At 42.2% G+C, this 19,037-nt stretch overlaps 1 protein-coding gene across 10 annotated transcripts in view; it reads right to left on the bottom strand.

Annotated features, from left to right (window-relative positions):
• Positions 1-18,236, bottom strand: part of LOC111971371 (dedicator of cytokinesis protein 7) — a 117,241-nt gene extending 99,005 nt beyond the window's left edge. For all 10 annotated transcript variants that reach the window (XM_070446239.1, XM_070446240.1, XM_070446241.1 and 7 more), the window contains exons 1-3: positions 18,156-18,236; positions 10,716-10,815; positions 3,410-3,585 (exon numbers count right to left, since the gene is read on the bottom strand). In XM_070446239.1, coding sequence (XP_070302340.1) covers positions 3,410-3,585; positions 10,716-10,815; positions 18,156-18,193 — 314 coding nt within the window. In that variant the 5' untranslated portion in view covers positions 18,194-18,236. The remainder of the gene's footprint in view (positions 1-3,409; positions 3,586-10,715; positions 10,816-18,155) is intronic.
• Positions 18,237-19,037: the final 801 nt, after the last annotated feature.

Raw genomic sequence — 19,037 nt, 5'->3', positions numbered from 1 at the left:
CAGACAGAAGAAAGTGAGACAGGATGAAAGTGAGAGAGGGAGAGAGAGGTGGGAAGAGAGTGGAAGACAGAGATGGAGAGAGAAACAGAGAGAGAGAAAGACAGCAGTGCAAATGTACTTAGACTCGAGTAATTCAACAACTCTTCTCTTCCAACTTGTTAGGCAATCATATGTACCTAAAGGGGAAGGATGGCCAGCCACACAGGAGGGGCATTATTTTACTAAGGAGCAGAAGGAGGCCGTGCTGACCGAGATGTATGCTGGCCATTTCGGAGTGAAACGCATAAAATAACCTTTTGTTTATCAATCACATTCTATTATATCTGAAATTATTATAATTTCAATGAATGTCACTTTTTGCTTAAAAAAGGTCAGTACCCTGTCTAGCCTGGCAGAAGTTTGAGAGGACGAAGACTGTGGCGCCGGAGTTGAAGCCCATCAAAGTTGTTTCACCATGGCACATGATTGGTAAGTGTCCCAACTCAAAATTTGCCCTGATAAGTTGTTTTGTAATGGTTGCATTATTTGACCACAGCAGAGTTCAATATTATAGAATGTGTGTGTGTGTCAGTATCCTTACAAATATTAAAATATGCATACTGTATGACACAAGATACGGGTAAGAATAACGTAATCTTCTCCCTAACACTTTAAATGTTAGGGGTGGCCCTCATCGGACCCTTCACGAAATCCAGGAATGTCAACAGCTGGTGTCTGAAAGCGACTGATCACTTTAAAAAGTGGGTGGAGGCAATATCCATTAAGGTCAGTAAAGGACGAGTACGTTCTTAATTCTACATTTTCTTCTGTAACCCATTAAAAAAGGGTGCTTGCAACCAAAAATAGATTTTCATTTTGTATGATACCCCTCAAGGACGAGACTGGCGAGGCCAACTCCAAGGCAATGATGGACATCTTCAACACCCATGGTTCTCCTGAGGTCATCTTGAGTGACCGAAGTCATAAACGCTGGAACAAGGTATGGATGTTATAAGTTATATTCTGTCACCAATGGTTTGTTTTATTTATTTGTTACAATTTCTTTTTGTTTTTCCATGGTGCATAAATCAGACATATTTCAATATCTTACATTGTCAATAGATATCGCTTTCCTACCCCCTGCTCCAGGTTTTCTGAATGGACCAACCAGACCCTCAAGACTGCCATGGGCAAGTCCCTTGATTGGTACCAGGAAGGGTGGGAGAAAAACCTGAAGGTAATTCTCTTTGCACACAACATCTGCATCCAGGTCTCCACCGTGTACGGTCCGGGAGCCGCAGCTGTTGACTGAGGTAAACAATGCGATTGTATATACAATTATTGCATATACTGTAGTCTTTCAAATTTGTGATTTGTTTGTTGTTTGTCTATTGCTATTTTTGGATAAAGTACTTTCAGATCACTGAAACACCACCTGATGTGGTGGAAGTTGTCAAACCAGATCAGAACACCTTCAAAGACCACCTTCAGGCACGAACTGAGAAGGATGTGAAGGTTGTTGACCAGGTAAAAATTATTTGGTTGACATTTAAGAAAGCAATAAATGGTCATCTTCTTCAATTTACCTCTCCAAACCGTCCAGACAGAGGGGAACCACATTGAGGTAGGCTATACCTTCCAAAAGTTATGAAAAGTACATATCTCCCATTCGAGACTGGATGCCTGTTGAGAACAAGTGACAGGCAGAACCTCCCACCCACACAGCAACCCCCTCAAAATTCCACAAACCAGAATTCAGTATTTTAGTATTATTGTCATGTGACTGTCCCCGCCAAAAAAAATCTGTGAAAATAATACCAACTGTACCAAAAACGATCAGTGTATGTATTAAAATCTTAAATATTGCCAGGTTGGTTCTCACAGCTGTTTCACAAGGTGTTCATAGTAAGACGTAAGGTATCCTTTGATGGTATTTATTTGTTCCACATTATTCCGTGTTGTATCCTAGAACCTACAATAAATAGAGAGATAGAGATATAGAGAGAGAGATAGATATATATCTATACATGTTCAACCACGAGGTTATACTAATGAGCTATGCAAGACTGATAAAAAAAAATCTGAGTAGAGGACTACTGAAATTATATTATTTCAGTGTAGATAAGGGAAGGGCAGGTTAAAATATTAACATGACAGCCATACAAGCCAGAGTGTGAATCAAACGGATTTGCATATGAATGGAGTGGAAATTAGCTGACTTCCTGATCTGTAAGTTAAGTAACTTTAATGTGTCAAGCAGATTACACATTTTCCTTGCTATTTCCAAAAGGTAGCAACGTTTAACACATGGATTTCATGTTGTAATATTAACAAGGTACCCAAAAGTAGTTTGAAGTAAAGTTTTCATTTTATTAGCTAAACAAAACTTGTTTAAAACAACGAAATGGTCACGGAAATCAGCCTTGTTCGCATAGCGATGATGAAAATAACGTAATTTAGGCTGTAGTGAACTCAAATTCGAATCATTAGCCCATCACACCATTGATATAGCAACAAACTCTAATAGTTTATCAAATCCCATTGTGACGCAAAGGGGGACACTTTTTGGCATGACATCCCCCATCTTGGTGGTGTGGAGAAATCTTTGCATTTTTAAGCCAATTTCCTACAATTCTACAAAATGTCTCCATGGAGAAGAGACATTTTTGCAGTTTTAAAGCAAATTTCCTGCAATTCTATGCATTTTGCCATGGCTAATGCTGTGTTATTTTGCTCAAACATAATAACAGAACAGCTACTTCTAAATGAATTGTTTTTATTTAAATTCTCCTTGACTCTAGCTTTTATTTTGTGTGATTGTTAATTCTCAGAGATCATATTATTAAAAATAAATAGGTCCATGGTCTTTTCTACATACTTTATCTGGTTTCAGCTGTTTAAGTTTACACTGAAAGTGTTTTTCCATCCCGAAAATGTATAAAAATTGTAATAATTGGCGACCACAAAAAAACGCTTGGGCGGCCAGGATTTCAATTGCAGAAAATTCCAGCTATTTTACCTGACAAATAGTAATTTGTTGTCTGTTCTAGACAATATATTTATATCTAAACATTGCGTAACGTCACACCCCTCCTAACTGGACGTCAAAACCAGAACAGTTATTTGCTTTATTCATTTGGTAAATCAATTGGTGTAATTGTGTTAAAATGAGGAGATGCATCCTGTTTGCTGCAACTGAGTTAGACCTGATGTAGGCCTAGAGGAATCTGATAATGTCTCAACTGATAATACAGACTCAGCTCGTACTGTATGGGGCTTTTTTGGGGGGTGGGTCTACGGTAAAGCCCTTTTTGATAACTGTTGATATAAAAAAAAAAGGCTTTCAATTAATTGTATTGATTGATCTGATTGAGTTCCTCAGGACCAACTCGAACCCAGCCAGTCAGTATTGTCCCAGTCCAGCACCTACCCTTCCTCAGGCACGGCCTGTCCCACTGTGCGACACTCTCTGGGGGTGCAGACCACCTCGATGTCGTCCGGGGGGAACTCGATCAGGTCCCTCAGGGGGCCCGACTCAATGATAGGTGGGTGAGTGCTGAGGTACTCCTCAAAATCCACTGGCTCCACTGCCTCTGTGAGAGGCACCTGGCAACAGAGAGGAGAGGCTTTGTTAGAGTGAATACAAAAATCAGAGAATATATCTGGAAAAGGCCTACCTAACTGGGTTAGCCGCAGAAAATCATCCCCAAAAAGTCCAGCTGTATTACTAGCAAAGAAATATCAAGGATTAGCTGTCAGCAAACGCCGTGGCTTGATAAATGTTGAGACAAGTTCTAACCTGAGAACGTTTCAAAACCAATTATCAGGGAACTGCATTTTCTATATTGGCAGACAGTAGAGGCTCCTCAGAGGTGGACCATTCTCCTCAATGAATTTCATAAAAATAGTGTCACATTAAAAAAGCTATAACTTTTTTTTCATAAAACTATACTAAATATATTCACATATCACCAAATAATTTATTAAAAACACACTATTTTGCAATGGAGGTCTACAGTAGCCTCAACAGCACTCTGTAGGGTTGCACCATGGTATAAACAGAACTACCCATCCTCCTCTGGGTACATTGACCTCAATACAAAACCTAGGAGGCTCATGGTTCTCACCCACTTCCATAGATGTCCTCCAACCTATCAGAGCTCTTGCCACATGAACTGACATTTTGTCCACTCAAAGGATCAGAGAATGAATCTAGTAATGAAAGCACAAGCTACAGCTAGCTAGCACTGTAGTGTATAAAATGTGGTGAGTAGTTGACAAAGACAAAAGGTGAACAGTTCAAGAAATTTCTTCAAAAATGAAGGAAAAGCGAGAGAGAGAGAGGAGAAAGAGCGAGCTAGCTATATTACTTTTTTTTTTAACTTTCAAGTTTTACTTACTTAACTAGCTTAGCTAGTTTGCTAGTATAGTCCACTCAAACACCCAGCTCACACAGAGGGGGATGCTATGTTAGCTAGCTGGCTATGGCTTTGGCTATCCAACACTCAAACTCTTCCAAGTCAAGGTAAGCTTATTATTTTATAAATGTATTGCACCTGTTCAATAATGGCTTTTTTTCCTTTATTCCGATAACAACCTCTCACTCTCTAAATATCGCTAAAGTTAAAACAAGCCACAGAAAGTCTGTTGCAATTTCAGTTTAATCCACAACAAGACAGAACAAATATTACAAYAAATAATGGTTCAACTCAAATATACTAGTTGATAAAAACTAATTTGGAAAACAAAATGTACAATTGTATAACCTTAAATTATATCATACATAGAACTGGTGGAGTTGTCACACATGCAACTAACAAAAATATGGACATTTCTGCTCTATCCAAAATTACAACCAAGTAATTGTAGCAGTATCGTAAAAAAGGAGTGGAAGGGGGAGAAAGTAAGGAACTTGTCTGTCAGCCCTGCATTAAAGACCAAAATTGGTTAAAGAAAATTGTGATAAATGAAAAAGTCTACCAGTTTCATTTAAGGACCAAAAAAATTGACCGCTGTGCCATACAGATTGCAAAATATACTGAACAAAAATAGAAATGCAACACGTAAAGTGTTAGTCCCATGATTCATGAGCTGAAATAAAAGATACCAGATATGTTCCATACAAAAAGTTTATTTCTCTCAAATTTTGTACACAAATTTGTTTATACCCCTGTAACTGAGCATTTCTCATTTGCCAAAATAATCCATCCACCTGACAGGTGTCACATATCAAGAAGCTGATTAAACAGCATGATCATTACACAGGTGCACCTTGTGCTGTGGAAAATAAAAAGCAACTAAAATGTGCAGTTGTCACAACACAATGCCACAGAGGTCTCGTGTTTTGAGGGAGCATGCTGACTTAAGTAATGCCAACCAGAGCTGTTGCCAGATAAATAAATGTCAATTTTTCTATCATAAGCCGCCTCCAACGTCATTTTAGAGAATTTGACAGTACACCCAACCGGCCTCACAACCGCAGACCTAATGTATGGTGTCGCGTGGGAAAGCAGTTTTCTGATGTCAACGTTGTGAAACAAGTGCCCTATTGTGGCGGCACATTTGTGGCCTGCTGGAGGTCATTTTGCAGGGCTCTGGCAGTGCTCCTCCTTGCACAAAGGCGGAGGTAGCGGTCCTGCTGCTGGGTTGTTGCCCTCCTACGACCTACTCCACGTCTCCTGATGTACTGGCCTGTCTCCTGGTAGCGCCTCCATGCTCTGGACACTACGCTGACAGACACAGCAAACCTTCTTGCCACAGCTCGCATTGATGTGCCATCCTGGATGAGCTGCACTACCTGAGCCACTTGTGTGGGTTGTAGACTCCGTCTCATGCTACCACTAGAGTGAAAGCACCGCCAGCATTCAAAAGTGACCAAAACATCAGCCAGGAAGCATAGGAACTGAGAAGTGGTCTTTGGTCACCACCTGCAGAACCACTCCTTTATTGGGGGTGTCCAGCTAATTGCCTATAATTTACACCTTTTGTCTATTCCATTTGCACAAAAGCATGTGAAATGTATTGTCAATCAGTGTTGCTTCCTAAGTGGACAGTTTGATTTCACACAAGTGTGATTGACTTGGAGTTACATTGTGTTGTTTAAGTGTTCCCTTTATTTTTTTGAGCAGTGTATAAAGGTGTACCACATGAAATGATCTGGCAACAGCTCTGGTGGACATTCCTGCAGTCAGTGTGCCAATTGCATGCAACCCTCAAAGCCTGAGACATCTGTGGCATTGTGTTGTGTGACAAAACTGCACATTTTAAAAGTGGCCTTTAAATTGTCCCCAGCATAAGGTGCACCTGTGTAATCAAATCAAATGTATTAATAATGCCCTTTTTACATCAGCAGATGTCACCCATGGTCATGCTGTCTAATCAGCTTATTGATATGCCACACCTGTCAAGTGGATGGATTTTTTTGGAAAAGGCGAAATGCTCACTAACGGGAATGTTAAAATTTGAGAGAAATTAGCTTTGTCTGTACAGACAATTTCTGTGATTTTTTATTTCAGCTCAAGAAATATGGGACTAACACTTTACGTGTTGCATTTATATTTTTGGTCAGTGTAGTCGGGAAGAGATTTCGATGTACCAATTGCACATGGTTTATGAATTGATACACAAGACGACGCCAGATTCAAAACTGAGTTTTTCAATTAAAATTATAATACAAAATTCCTTCAACCAATAAAATGTTATATATATGAGAGATACAACAATCCAAGCTTTGCAGATTTATCTGCGAAGAGAATCATTAGAACATTGGTTTTGGTACTGTCCATATGTAGATCGTTTTTTGTCGTAGGTTCAGGAAAGGATGAAGAATTGCAACATTTACCTGAAGTTAACTGTGCATATAGCACTGCTGGGTGATTTGATAGGTCAGTCAATCGATCAATAATACTTAGCAAAAATGTTTATTTTTATTTACAATCTGTAAAAACTATGTGAATAGAAAGCTTCAGACATTCTGTGAAACATCATTGCACAGTTGAAAAATATATGGCAAATAGAAATTGACTGGTGTTCAGAGATAGATGAGAGGGGGTGAGGGGAGCTGAAGGGTGGAACTAAAAAGAACAAAAAAAAGATAAATACACTGTGTCCGTAAAATGCATATAGGTTCAGAACTTTTGTGAAACACAGTTGAAAAATATATGGCAAATAGAAATCAAAACTGGATGGTTGTCATAGATAGATGGGAGGGGTTGAGGGTAGCTGAAGGATGGGACTAAAAACAAACAAATGATAACTAATGTAAAATATACCGTGTCCGTAAAAGCTGGAAGTAGAAGCCTAAGTGATATTGTCCATTAGTTTACTCCAATTAGGGGGCGTTAGGGGAAAATAATAAAGGGGAAAAGAAGAGAAGAGGAGAGTGCAAAGAGTGTAGTGGAACAAGGTCCCTGAGAGGCCGTACTAATCGGTGGGCGGGTGGATATGGCTAGTACCGTGTCAGAGTTCAGCAGGGTTACAGTAGCTGGAAAGAAACTGTTCTTGAGCCTGCTAGTGCGGGAACGTAGAGACCTGTACCGCCTGCCTGATGGTTAGGAGGCCAAACAGCCTTGTGGCATGGATGTGAAGGGTCCCTGATGATGCTGTGCGCCCTACGCAGACACCGCTTGCGCAGGAGGTCTACAATGGCAGGGAGCTGGGCACCAGTGATGTGCTGGGCGGTTTTCACCACCCGTTGCAGGGCCTTCCGGTCGGCCACGGAGCATCCGCCAAACCACATTGTGGTGCAGATAGTCAGAATGCTCTCGACCGTGCAGCGGTAAAACTTCACCAGGATCTTGGGAACAGGCGGGCCTTCTTCAGCTCCTCAAAAGTACAGGCACTGGCGCCTTTTTGACCAGGGTTGAAGGTGTTGAGGGTCCAGGAAAGGTCCTCGGAGATGTAACACCCCAGGAATTTGAAGCTGGGCACACACTCCACTCAGTGCCATCATTGAGAACTGGGGCGTGGCTGCAGCTTTTAGACTTCCTGTAATCCACAATGACGCTCCTTGTTTCTTTGCATTGAAGACCAAGTTGCCAGCGCACCATGCAGCCAGGTGCTTAACCTCCTCCCTGTAGGCTGACTCGTCATTGTCACTGATCAGGCTTACCACCGTGGTGTCGTCTGCGATTGACAATGGTGTTGGAACAGTGTACAGGAAGGCAGTCGTAGGTGAAGTACAGTAGGGGGCTCAGCAAGCAGCCCTGTGGCCACCGGTGTTCAGGTTCAGGGTTGAGGAGGTGAAGTTGTCTAACCTAACAGACTGGGGTCTGTTGGTTAGGAAGTCTAAGTCCAGTTACAGAGAGAGGGGCTGATCCCTAGGTCATGGAGTTTTGGTGGACCAGCTAGAGGGAATGACCGTATTGAATGCTGAGCTAAAAAGGCTATGAAAAGCATTCTCACATAGTTGTTGGTTTGTCCAGGTGGGTCAGGGCAGAGTGTAAAGCTGTGGAGATGGCGTCTCTGTAGACCTTGTTCAGTCGGTAGGCAAACTGGTGGGGATCCAATGTTGGACGGAGGCCAGGAAATTAAGGTAGGCCAAACAAGTCTTTCGATCACTTCATGATGCGTGGGGGTGAGTGCAACAGGTCGGAAGTCATTCAGGCTTGATGCGGTCGACTGCGTCGGCACTGACGCAATAGTTGCGGTCTTAAAGCACGTGGGGACAACCTCCCTGGCCAGTGACAGGTTGAAAATGTCAGTGAAGACCTCGGCCAGCTGCCCAGCACATGCTCTGAGTACACGACGGGGGACGCCATCAGGACCACAGCAACCTTGCGTGCATTCACCCTGCTCAGTGTAGACAACACATCTGCGATGGATAGTCTGAGGGGGAGGTTGTCTGGGGGTGAGCTCAGCTTTGATGGCTGGATTTTTGTCGTCCCTGTCGAAGCGAGCATGGAACCTGTTTAACTGGTCGGCAATTGAGACGTAGCTGGCTGTGGGAGTAGGTTTTTTTTGGCCGGAAGTCTGTGATGGCTTGGATGCCCTGCCACATGCGTTGAGAGTCGGCGTTGAAGTGCTCCTAATTCCGCAGTTTGTGGTCATGTATAGCCATCTTGATGCCCTTTTCAGGTTGGCCCTGGATGAGCTGTAGGCTTCCGCAGCGTCGGATCTGATAGCAGCATTGCATGCCTTTAGCAGAAGTCGGACCTCTCTGTTCATCCAAGGCTTCTGGTTGGGGAAGGTCTTTATTAGTTTATAGGTGGTGACATTGTTGATGTACGTATGGGAGTCAAGGGTGGCCTGAGTTGCAAACATTCTCCAGTCTGTGTGTTGAAACTGATGCTGTAGTAATGAGTCTTGACCCCTCTGGCCACACTGACTGTCCTCACTGATGGTTTTCACGGCGTTTAATGAGAGGTAAATACTTGGGGAGTAGGAAGAGTGAAAGGTGATCAGACTGTCCCAGGTGGGGGAGGGGAATGGCTTTGAAAGCCTCCGGAATGTTTGTATACATATGGTCTAGTGTATTGTCTCCTCTAGCGGGCAGGAGACATTTTGGTGGAATTTGGGAAAAACAGTTTTCAGATTTTAGTGGTTAAAATCCCCTGCAACAATAAAAGCACCATCAGGAAGTGCAGTTTGCTGTTCCCTAATAGCAATCTGCAGCTCTCATTGCTAGTTTAGCATTAGCATGCAGAGGTATATAGGCTGCAGTACCAACAATAGATGTAAGCTCCCGAGGCAAGTAGAAAGGCCTGCAACTAATCGTCAGCTACTCCAGATTTGTTGGGCAGTGACTCCCCGGTTATGTTTCTGTATGTACCCCATGCTTTCTTTACACAAATGCAAGACCACCTCCTCTGGTCTTACCAGAGTCCTCTGCTGTACGATCAGCCCTGAAGACGTCGCGCCCCTCTAGCCCAATAGTGTTGTCGAGCCACCCCGCTTCCCTCTCCTTTGTTTACGATCTCGACACCGACTCCGGGCACTTCCTCTCGGTGAAGTTTCAGTCTCCTGGAGCATCCTTGCGATCTCCAGTGGAGTTGTAAGTCGTCAAAAACTCTCTTTGTGCATTGTGTTCCAATATCCAGGGTTCTTGTCGGCTATATAGAGTGTACGTCAGGCTGTACTGAGTGAATAACGAAGAACAATTAAGTAAATTACTGCTAATTCGCAAAATCTGGGTAGACGCCGAGCCTCGTGTTGTACACGCACGCCATGTGTGTAGAGTAGCAGTAATACTGTACATTTAGCAGTCATATATTTAGCAGTCATACATTGTAGAATAATGTGAAGACGTCAAAACTATGAAATAACACATATGGAATCATGTAGTAACCAACAAAGTACTAAAACAAATCAAAATATATTTTAAGTAACCACACTTTGCACACTCTTGGCATTCTCTCAACCAGCTTCAGCTCTATATGCATGTATGTATGCATGTATGCATGCATGCATGCATGCATGCATGCATGGATTGCATGTATGTATGTATGTATGTATGTATGTATGTATGTATGTATGTATGTATGTATGTATGTATGTATGTATGTATGTATGTATGTATGTATGTGTCAAAAGTTTGGACACACCTACTCATTCATTACTGGTGAGAGGAGCAAGGCAGTGTTATCACTGACCACACCGTAGGGGTGAAAGGATGTGAAGAATGGACCTGTTAATTGTTAGCTGATACACTCAAACCCTTCCCCCTTTCCCCCTCCCTCCATTTACCTCTACCTCTCCCTCTGCAAAAACACCAAGATGCATTGTGGTTAGATGCTTACGGTGTTGCTTGCAGCGGCACCCACGTTGAGGTTCTTGAGGAGCTGTGGGGAGCCCCCATACTGACCAGCAATCTGCTTTCTCACCTCAGCTGCTACAGTCCTGCAGGGAGGTGAGGAGAGAGAAGCTTAGCAGTGAATATCGATCCTTAAGATTAAGTTAACAGGTCAAACACAGAGAGACAGATCATGGCTATAGGCTAAATGATTTGCTTCAACAAATGGCAACCCTTCAGTACAGACAGAGGCTAGCCACTTGACAGTCTAATCTATTCAATCTAGGCTTTGCTTATGGAAAACACAGTCAGAAGTTGCCTCCAAGCTGCTTACAGTCAAAGATGTCTCACACACACACACAAACACGGGTTGGAAAAGTGGAAAAGGGCAGTGTAGGCGTAATAAGTTATCAGATAAGGCCAGTTCATTTGCTGCAGTAGTCTGGTCACTCTGAAGGACAGGTACAGTATAGTCAAGGGCAGCCGTTCTGTTGTGAGCCAAACATTACTATTATATATTATTGTCCCTGCTATAAGGGCTCCCGAGTGGCGCAGCGGTCTAAGGCACTGCATCTCAGTGCTAGCAGCGTCACAAGACAGCCTGGAAACGAACCAGGGTATCACAACTGGCCATGATTGGGAATCCCATAGGGTGGCGCACAATTGGCCCAGTGTGTCCGACTGGCTTGCCTAGTTAAATAAAAAATAATGAAAATGCTGTGGCCTGAGGCTCACTCTCTCAGGCCCTGGTGGTGGCCTTACTGTTCCCTCTGACACTGCTGTATATCACACAACAGAACAAATAGGGAAGCAGTTCTGTTGTGGGCCAAACATTACTATTATGGTCCCTGAGGGCTTGCTCTTCCTGGCCATGCTGGTGGCCTTTATGGTCCTTACTGGTCCCTCTGACACCATTATGGTCCCTGGCCAGACTGGGCTTGGTCTGGAGTAAGCAGAATGTCTGGAGCTGCCAACTCGTTGAAGTAGAAATATTCATCCAAATAGAAGTTAGTGATCGCTGTTCTGATGTCCAGAAGCCGTTTTCGGTCATAGGAAATATTATGTACCAAAAAAATTTAGATCAGCGTGAAATGGCCGCTATCCACTGCAGCACCATCTCGGAGCATGCGCTGATCAGCTGGCAAGTGTCTTCACTGACATTTTCAACCTCTACCTAACCGTCTGTAATACCTATAATGCCTTCAGAAAGTATTCATACCCATTGACTGATTCCTCATTTGGTTGCGATTCAGCCTAAATTCAAAATAGATTAAAAAAAAAAAATTATTCTCACCCATCTACACGCAACACCCCATAATGACAAAGTGTTTCACATTTCTGCAAATTTACTGAAAATAAAATACAGAAATCTAATTTACATAGTTATTCACACCCGAGTCAGTACTAGTGCTAACTGGTTAACAGAAATGTTGGTTATTTTTCAGTTTTTAAACAACTAATTGACCGGTCGGTTCAGTTATTTGACTTCCATTTTGTTCGTGTTTTTTCAGTGAACTCAATGCGCACATTGCACAGTTTCTCTAGAGATAAATCAGATTCAGCCTGAACTGTGTGATGTAGTAGGGAGTTGTAGTTTCCAACAGGCCAATAATCAACAGTTTAGCACATAAAATATGGTAATTTTACTACAATGACCATAATCCATTACGCACATACAGTGCATTCAGAAAGTATTCAGACTTTATCCACAGTTTGTTACGTTACAGCCTTATTCTGAAATTTATTAAATTGCTCCCCCCCCCAATCAATCTACACACAATACCCCATAATGGCAAATACATACATATATATTTTTTTATAAGTAATATCACATTTCCATAAGTATTCAGACCCTTTGGCTGCGATTATAGCCTCGAGTCTTCTTGGGTATGACGCTACAAGCTTGGCACACCTGTATTTGGCCACTTTCTCCCATTCTTCTCTGCAGATCCTCTCAAGCTGTCAGGTTGGATGGGGAGCGTCGCTGCATAGCGATTTTCTGGTTTCTCCAGAGATGTTCGATCGGGTTCAAGTCCGGGCTCTGGCTGGGCAACTCAAGGACATTCAGAGACTTGTCCCGAAGCCACTCTTGGCTGTGTGGTTGGCTGTGTGGCTGTGTGGTTAGGGTTGTTGTCCTGTTGGAAGGTGAACCTTCGCCCCAGTCATTATGTCATCTACCTACATTATATACAGTTGAAGTCGGAAGTTTACGTACACCTCAGCCAAATACATTTAATCTCAGTTTTTCACAATTCCTGACATTTATTCCAAGTAAAAATTCCCTGTCTTAGGTCAGTTAGGATCACCACTTTCTTTTAAAATGTGAAATGTCAGAATAATAGTAGAGAATTATTTCAGCTTTTATTTCTTTCATCACATTCCCAGTGGGTCAGAAGTTAACATACACTCAATTAGTATTCGGTAGCATTGCCTTTAAATTGTTTAACTTGGGTCAAACGTTTTGGGTAGCCTCCCACAAGCTTCCCACAATAAGTTGGGTGAATTTTGGCCCATTCCTCCTGACAGAGCTGATGTAACTGATTCAGGTTTGTAGGCCTCCTTGCTCGCACACGCTTATTCAGTTCTTCCCACACATTTTCTATATGATTGAGGTCAGGGCTTTGTGATGGCCACTCCAATACCTTGACTTTGTTGTCCTTAACTTACATTTACATTTTAGTCATTTAGCAGACGCTCTTATCCAGAGCGACTTACAGTAGAGTACATACATTTTACATACTGAGACAAGGATATCCCTACCGGCCAAACCCTCCCTAACCCGGACGACGCTATGCCAATTGTGCGTCGCCCCACGGACCTCCCGGTTGCGGCCGGCTGCGACAGAGCCTGGGCGTGAACCCAGAGACTCTGGTGGCGCAGCTAGCACTGCGATGCAATGCCCTAGACCACTGCGCCACCCGGGAGGCTAACTTCTTATGGCTGGGGGCGCTATTTTCACGTTCGGATGAAAAGCGTGCCCAGAGTAAACTGCCTGCTGCTCAGGCCCAGAAGCTAAGACATGCATATTATTAGTAGATTTGGATAGAAAACACTCTGATGTTTCTAAAACTGTTTGAATGTCTGTGAGTATAATAGAACTCATATGGCAGGCAAAAACCTGAGAAAAAAATCCAACCAGGAAGTGGGAAATCTGAGGTTTGTACGTTTGCCTATCCAATATACAGTATCTATGGGGTCATATTGCACTTCCTAAGGCTTCCACTACATGTCAACAGTCTTTAGAACCTTGTTTCAGGCTTCTACTGTGAAGGGGGAGAGAATAAGAGCTGTTTGACTAAGGGGTCTGGCAGAATGCCATGAGCTAAGTCAGGCGCGGCCGTGAGAGCGAGCTCTGTTCCTTTTCATTTCTAAAGTTAAAGGAATTGTCCGGTTGAAACATTATTGAAGATTTATGATAAAAACATCCTAAAGATTGATTCTATACATCGTTTGACATGTTTCTACAAACTGTAATAGAACTTTGACTTTGTCTGGACTTCGCACATTGTGAATTTGGATTTGTGAACTAAACGCGAACGAAAAGGAGATATTTGGACATAAATTATGGACTTTATCGAACAAAACAAACATTTATTGTGGAACTGGGATTCCTGGGAGTGCATTCCGATGAAGATCAAAGGTAAGTGAATATTTATAATCCTATTTCTGACTTCTGTTGACTCCACAACATGGCGGGTATCCGTTTGGCTTGTTTTGGTCTCTGAGCGCTGTACTCAGATTATTTCATGGTGTGCTTTCGCTGTAAAGCTTTTTTGAAATCTGACACAGCGGTTGCATTAAGAAGAAGTATATCTTTAATTCCATGCATAACACTTGTATTTATCAACATTTATGATGAGTATTTCTGTAAATTGATGTGGCTCTCTGCAAAATCACCGGATGTCTTGGAGGCAAAACATTAATGAACATAACGCGCCAATGTAAACAGAGATTGTTGGATATAAATATGAACTTTATCGAACAAAACATACATGTATTGTGTAACATGAAGTCCTATGAGTGCCATCTGATGAAGATCATCAAAGGTTAGTGATTCATTTTATTTTTAATTCTGCTTTTTGTGACTCCTCTCTTTGGCTGGAAAATGGCTGTGTTTCTCTGTGACTAGGCGCTGACCTAACATAATCAGATGGTGTGCTTTCGTCGTAAAGCCTTTTTGAAATCGGACACTGTGGTGGGATTAACAACAAGTTTATCTTTAAAATGGTGTATAATACTTGTATGTTTAAGGAATTTTAATAATGAGATTTCTGTTGTTTGAATTTGGCGCCCTGCACTTTCACTGGCTGTTGCCAAATCGATCCCGTTGACGGGATTTCAGCCGTAAGAAGCTATTAAGCCATTTTGGCACAACATTGGAAGTATGCTTGGGATCATTGTCCATTTGGAAGACCCATTTGTGACCAAGCTTTAACTTCCTGACTGATGTCTTGAGATGTTGCTTCAATATATCCACATAATTTTCATCCATCAACTATTTTGTGAAGTGCACCAGTCCCTCCTGCAGCAAAGCACCCCCACAACATTATGCTGCCACCCCCGTGCTTCACGTTTGGGATGGTGTTCTTCAGCTTGCAAGCGACCCCCTTTTTCCTCCAAACATAACAATGGTCATTATGGCCAAACAGTTTGATTTTTGTTTCATCAGACCAGAGGACATTTCTCCAAAAAGCATGATCTTTGTCCCCATCTGCAGTTGCAAACCGTAGTCTGGCTTTTTTATGGCCGTTTTGGAGCAGTGGCTTCTTCCTTGCTGAGCGGCCTTTCAGGTTATGTCGATGTCGGACTTGTTTAACTGTGGAAATAGATACTTTTGTACCCGTTTCCTCCAGCATCTTCACAAGGGCATTTGCTGTTGTTCTGGGATTGATTTGCACTTTTCGCACTAAAGTACGTTAATCTCTAGGAGACAGAACGCATCTCCTTCCTGAGCTGTATGACGGCTGCGTGGTCCCATGGTGTTTATTATACTTGTGTACTATTGTTTTACAGATGAACGTGGTACCTTCAGACGTTTGGAAATTGTTCCCAAGGATGAACCAGACTTGTGGAAGTCTGCAATTTTTTTTCTGAGGTCTTGGCTGATTTCAAGGTAGGCCTTGAAATACATCCACAGGTACACCTCCAATTGACTCAAATTATGTCAATTAGCCTATCAGAAGCTTCTAAAGCCATGACATCCTTTTATGGAATTTTCCAAGCTGTTTAAAGGCACAGTCAACTTAGTGTATGTAAACTTCTGACCCACTGGAATTGTGATACAGTGAATTATAAGTGAAATAATCTGTCTGTAAACAATTGTTGGAAAAATTACTGGTGTCATGCACAAAGTAGATGTCCTAACCAACTTGCCAAAACTATAGCTTGTTAACAAGAAATTTGTGGAGTGATTGAAAAAAACGTTTTAATGACTCCAACCTAAGTGTATGTAAACTTCCGACTTCAACTGTAGATTCCCTTGCTCAAGCGTGGTTCGGACGGACCAGTCAGCACCATCTGCAGTGCCTCTACTCAAATGACTCTCACCAAACACACACACCCCATATGTTGCTGCTACAATTATATTTTTTCCTGCTGCTCAGCCACTTTACCCCTGATTGTATGCATACAACTACCTCGTCTATCACTATCTTTATTGATATTGTTCGTGTACATACTGTATATTTTATTTATATTGACACCATCTATTTCTGATATTGCTACTATGCAAGTAACCTTTGGCTGTACCGTTTACACCTTCTGTAGATACCCATCCACTTAGCAAGACTTAGGAAAATATTGATATATAAAATGAATATTGACATGTGTGGTCGTAACATGATTTTGTGACATACCACACAGACACACTAAAGACAAATGCTTCGTTTGTAAATTATGTCTGAGTGTTGGAGTGTGCCCCTGGCTATCTGTCAATAAAAAATTAAAATAGGGCCATCTGGTTTAAGGAATTTGAAATGATTTATACTTTTACTTTTGATACTTAAGTACATAAAGTATTTTTAAAACCACATACTTTTAGACTTTTACTCAAGTAGTATTTTACTGGGTGACTTAGTTTTACTTCAGTAATTTTCTAATAAGGCATCTTTACATCTGGACACTTTCTGTTTACCTGGAATTTCTCCTTATTGTAGGCTACTACCACTTTTAGTCTTAACTACACTAATCACTGTTTAGCACATGACCTCACATGTGAATCCTTAAACAGATGGGTGGGGCTAGCTTAAGAGGGTGTGAACTATGCTGAATGGGTGTAGACAAAGGAGAGCTCTCGAGTAGGTACCAAAATATTTAAAGGCCCTTTTCTCAAAAGTGAGTTCACAAGTTCATCAACTTTCTAAGCAGAATTACTTTCCCATTGTTCCTCAAAAATGCAGTGTATGATATACCATTTTGCAGCTCTGAGTCTACTTTTCACCAATGTAAAAAAAAATCAATTTCAATTTTTGCTACATAAGAACGAATCCAGGTGGTGAGTCACATATGAGCAATTTCTTCACAACAATGCAATGCATTGTTTTACATCCAGCTTTAATTCCACTGGCACGAACAGCAAGCAACTACAATTGATACAGCGCTTCTGGTTTTGTTCGTTTCAATAGACGCATTAGATCTGAATGCATTACCTTAAACTGTAGTTGACATAACTTTGAATGTTAGAGCTTTTGCTGGTAAACTACCATTGTCCATGACGATGTTAGTTAACGTAACTGTATAGCCGATTAAACTCAACTCCACGATTTAGGATGGAGTTGGGCGGTGACTCAGTTTGGGCAAACTGGAGCTCCATCACATAACACAAAAAATTCATTATCATAAACTACTGATTTCAGCACCCAAAGAATAGCCCGCAATTACACAAGTCATTGTTCTGTGTAATTGCGGGCTATTCTTTGGGTACTGAAATCAGCACCTACAGTAAAGAGCTCCACTTAGGAGCTCGATTTCGCCCACATTAGTCGTCGCTCAACTGGCACCGTAACTACTGTGTTGCTTTCTCTCGTCGATGTGTCAGTGCTACCCAGCCGTAGCCAACAAGTTACCGCAACTGTCTACTACGGATTTTCAAGTCAGTCCAACTAATGCTTACCTAAATCCTTGTAAAGACAGATAGTGGTTGGGTTTGATAGTATGATAGATGTCAAACGTAGCTAAACTTCAACCCCGTATGCATGCAACTGCACGATACACAAAAATAACATTGCGAGAAACAGACAGCGCTGTACTATATGGCGGGTCTATCACTGGCACTGGGGCATCTTTGATATGGCTAACGATAACTAGCTAGCTGGCAGGGCCTTATTTGGGGATGGCTTTGCCTTGAAACGGAGGGCAGAGGACGAGAGTTTTTTAAATGTTGAAAACAGCGTAGCTTGAAAGAGGGACTCAGTTCTATCAGTGTTAAAATTGGAAGTAACGCCCTTACCTGTTGATTTTTTGGGCGAATGCGCGGCGCTCAGCCATGACTGTAAACGCTGATGTGCTTGTGTCACAGACTTTCCGCTGCTTCCTCCCAAGGAAAAAAAAAATGAGTCTGGAATAGCTACCGTAAAGATCATAAAGTAGGCGCACGTGAACACACCCTGCCACAAGTCAGACAGACTGTTTTTGTATGACACCAAACACTTCATTAGCCTAAAGCCAGTTTCAAAATGCAATTTGGCACGTATCTGCTGTTGAATAAAATTACATTTTCAAATAGTTATTTCAAATCTAACTCTCAGCCTCCAACTGCTCTTAAATGCAAGTAAAACTAAATGCATGCTCTTCAACCAATCACTGCCCGCACCTGCTCGCCCGTCCAGCATCACTACTCTGGACGGTTCTGACTTAGAATATGTGGACAACTACAAATACCTATGTGTCTGGCTAGACTGCAAACTCTCCTTCCAGACACACATTAAGCATCTCCAATCCAAAATTAAATCTAGAATCAGCTTTCTATTTCGCAACAAAGCCTCCTTCACTCACGCCGCCAAACTTACCCTAGTAAAACTGACTATTCTACTAATCCTCGACTTTGGCGATGCCAGCTACAAAATAGCTTCCAATACTCTACTCAGCAAACTGGATGCAGTCTATCACAGTGCCATCCGTTTGGTCACCAAAGCCCCATATACTACCCACCACTGCGACCTGTATGCTCTCGTTGGCTGGCCCTCACTACATATCCGTTGCCAAACCCACTGGCTCCAGGTCATCTATAAGTCTTTGCTAGGTAAAGCTCCACCTTATCTCAGTTCACTGGTCACGATAACAACACCCACCCGTAGCACGTGCTCCAGCAGGTATATTTCACTGGTCATCC

Source organism: Salvelinus sp. IW2-2015, linkage group LG13 (assembly GCF_002910315.2).
Source record: "Salvelinus sp. IW2-2015 linkage group LG13, ASM291031v2, whole genome shotgun sequence".
Classification (NCBI taxonomy): domain Eukaryota; kingdom Metazoa; phylum Chordata; class Actinopteri; order Salmoniformes; family Salmonidae; genus Salvelinus; species Salvelinus sp. IW2-2015.
Note: the sequence above shows the minus strand (reverse complement) of the source record. Positions and strands in the feature narration are given on the sequence as shown.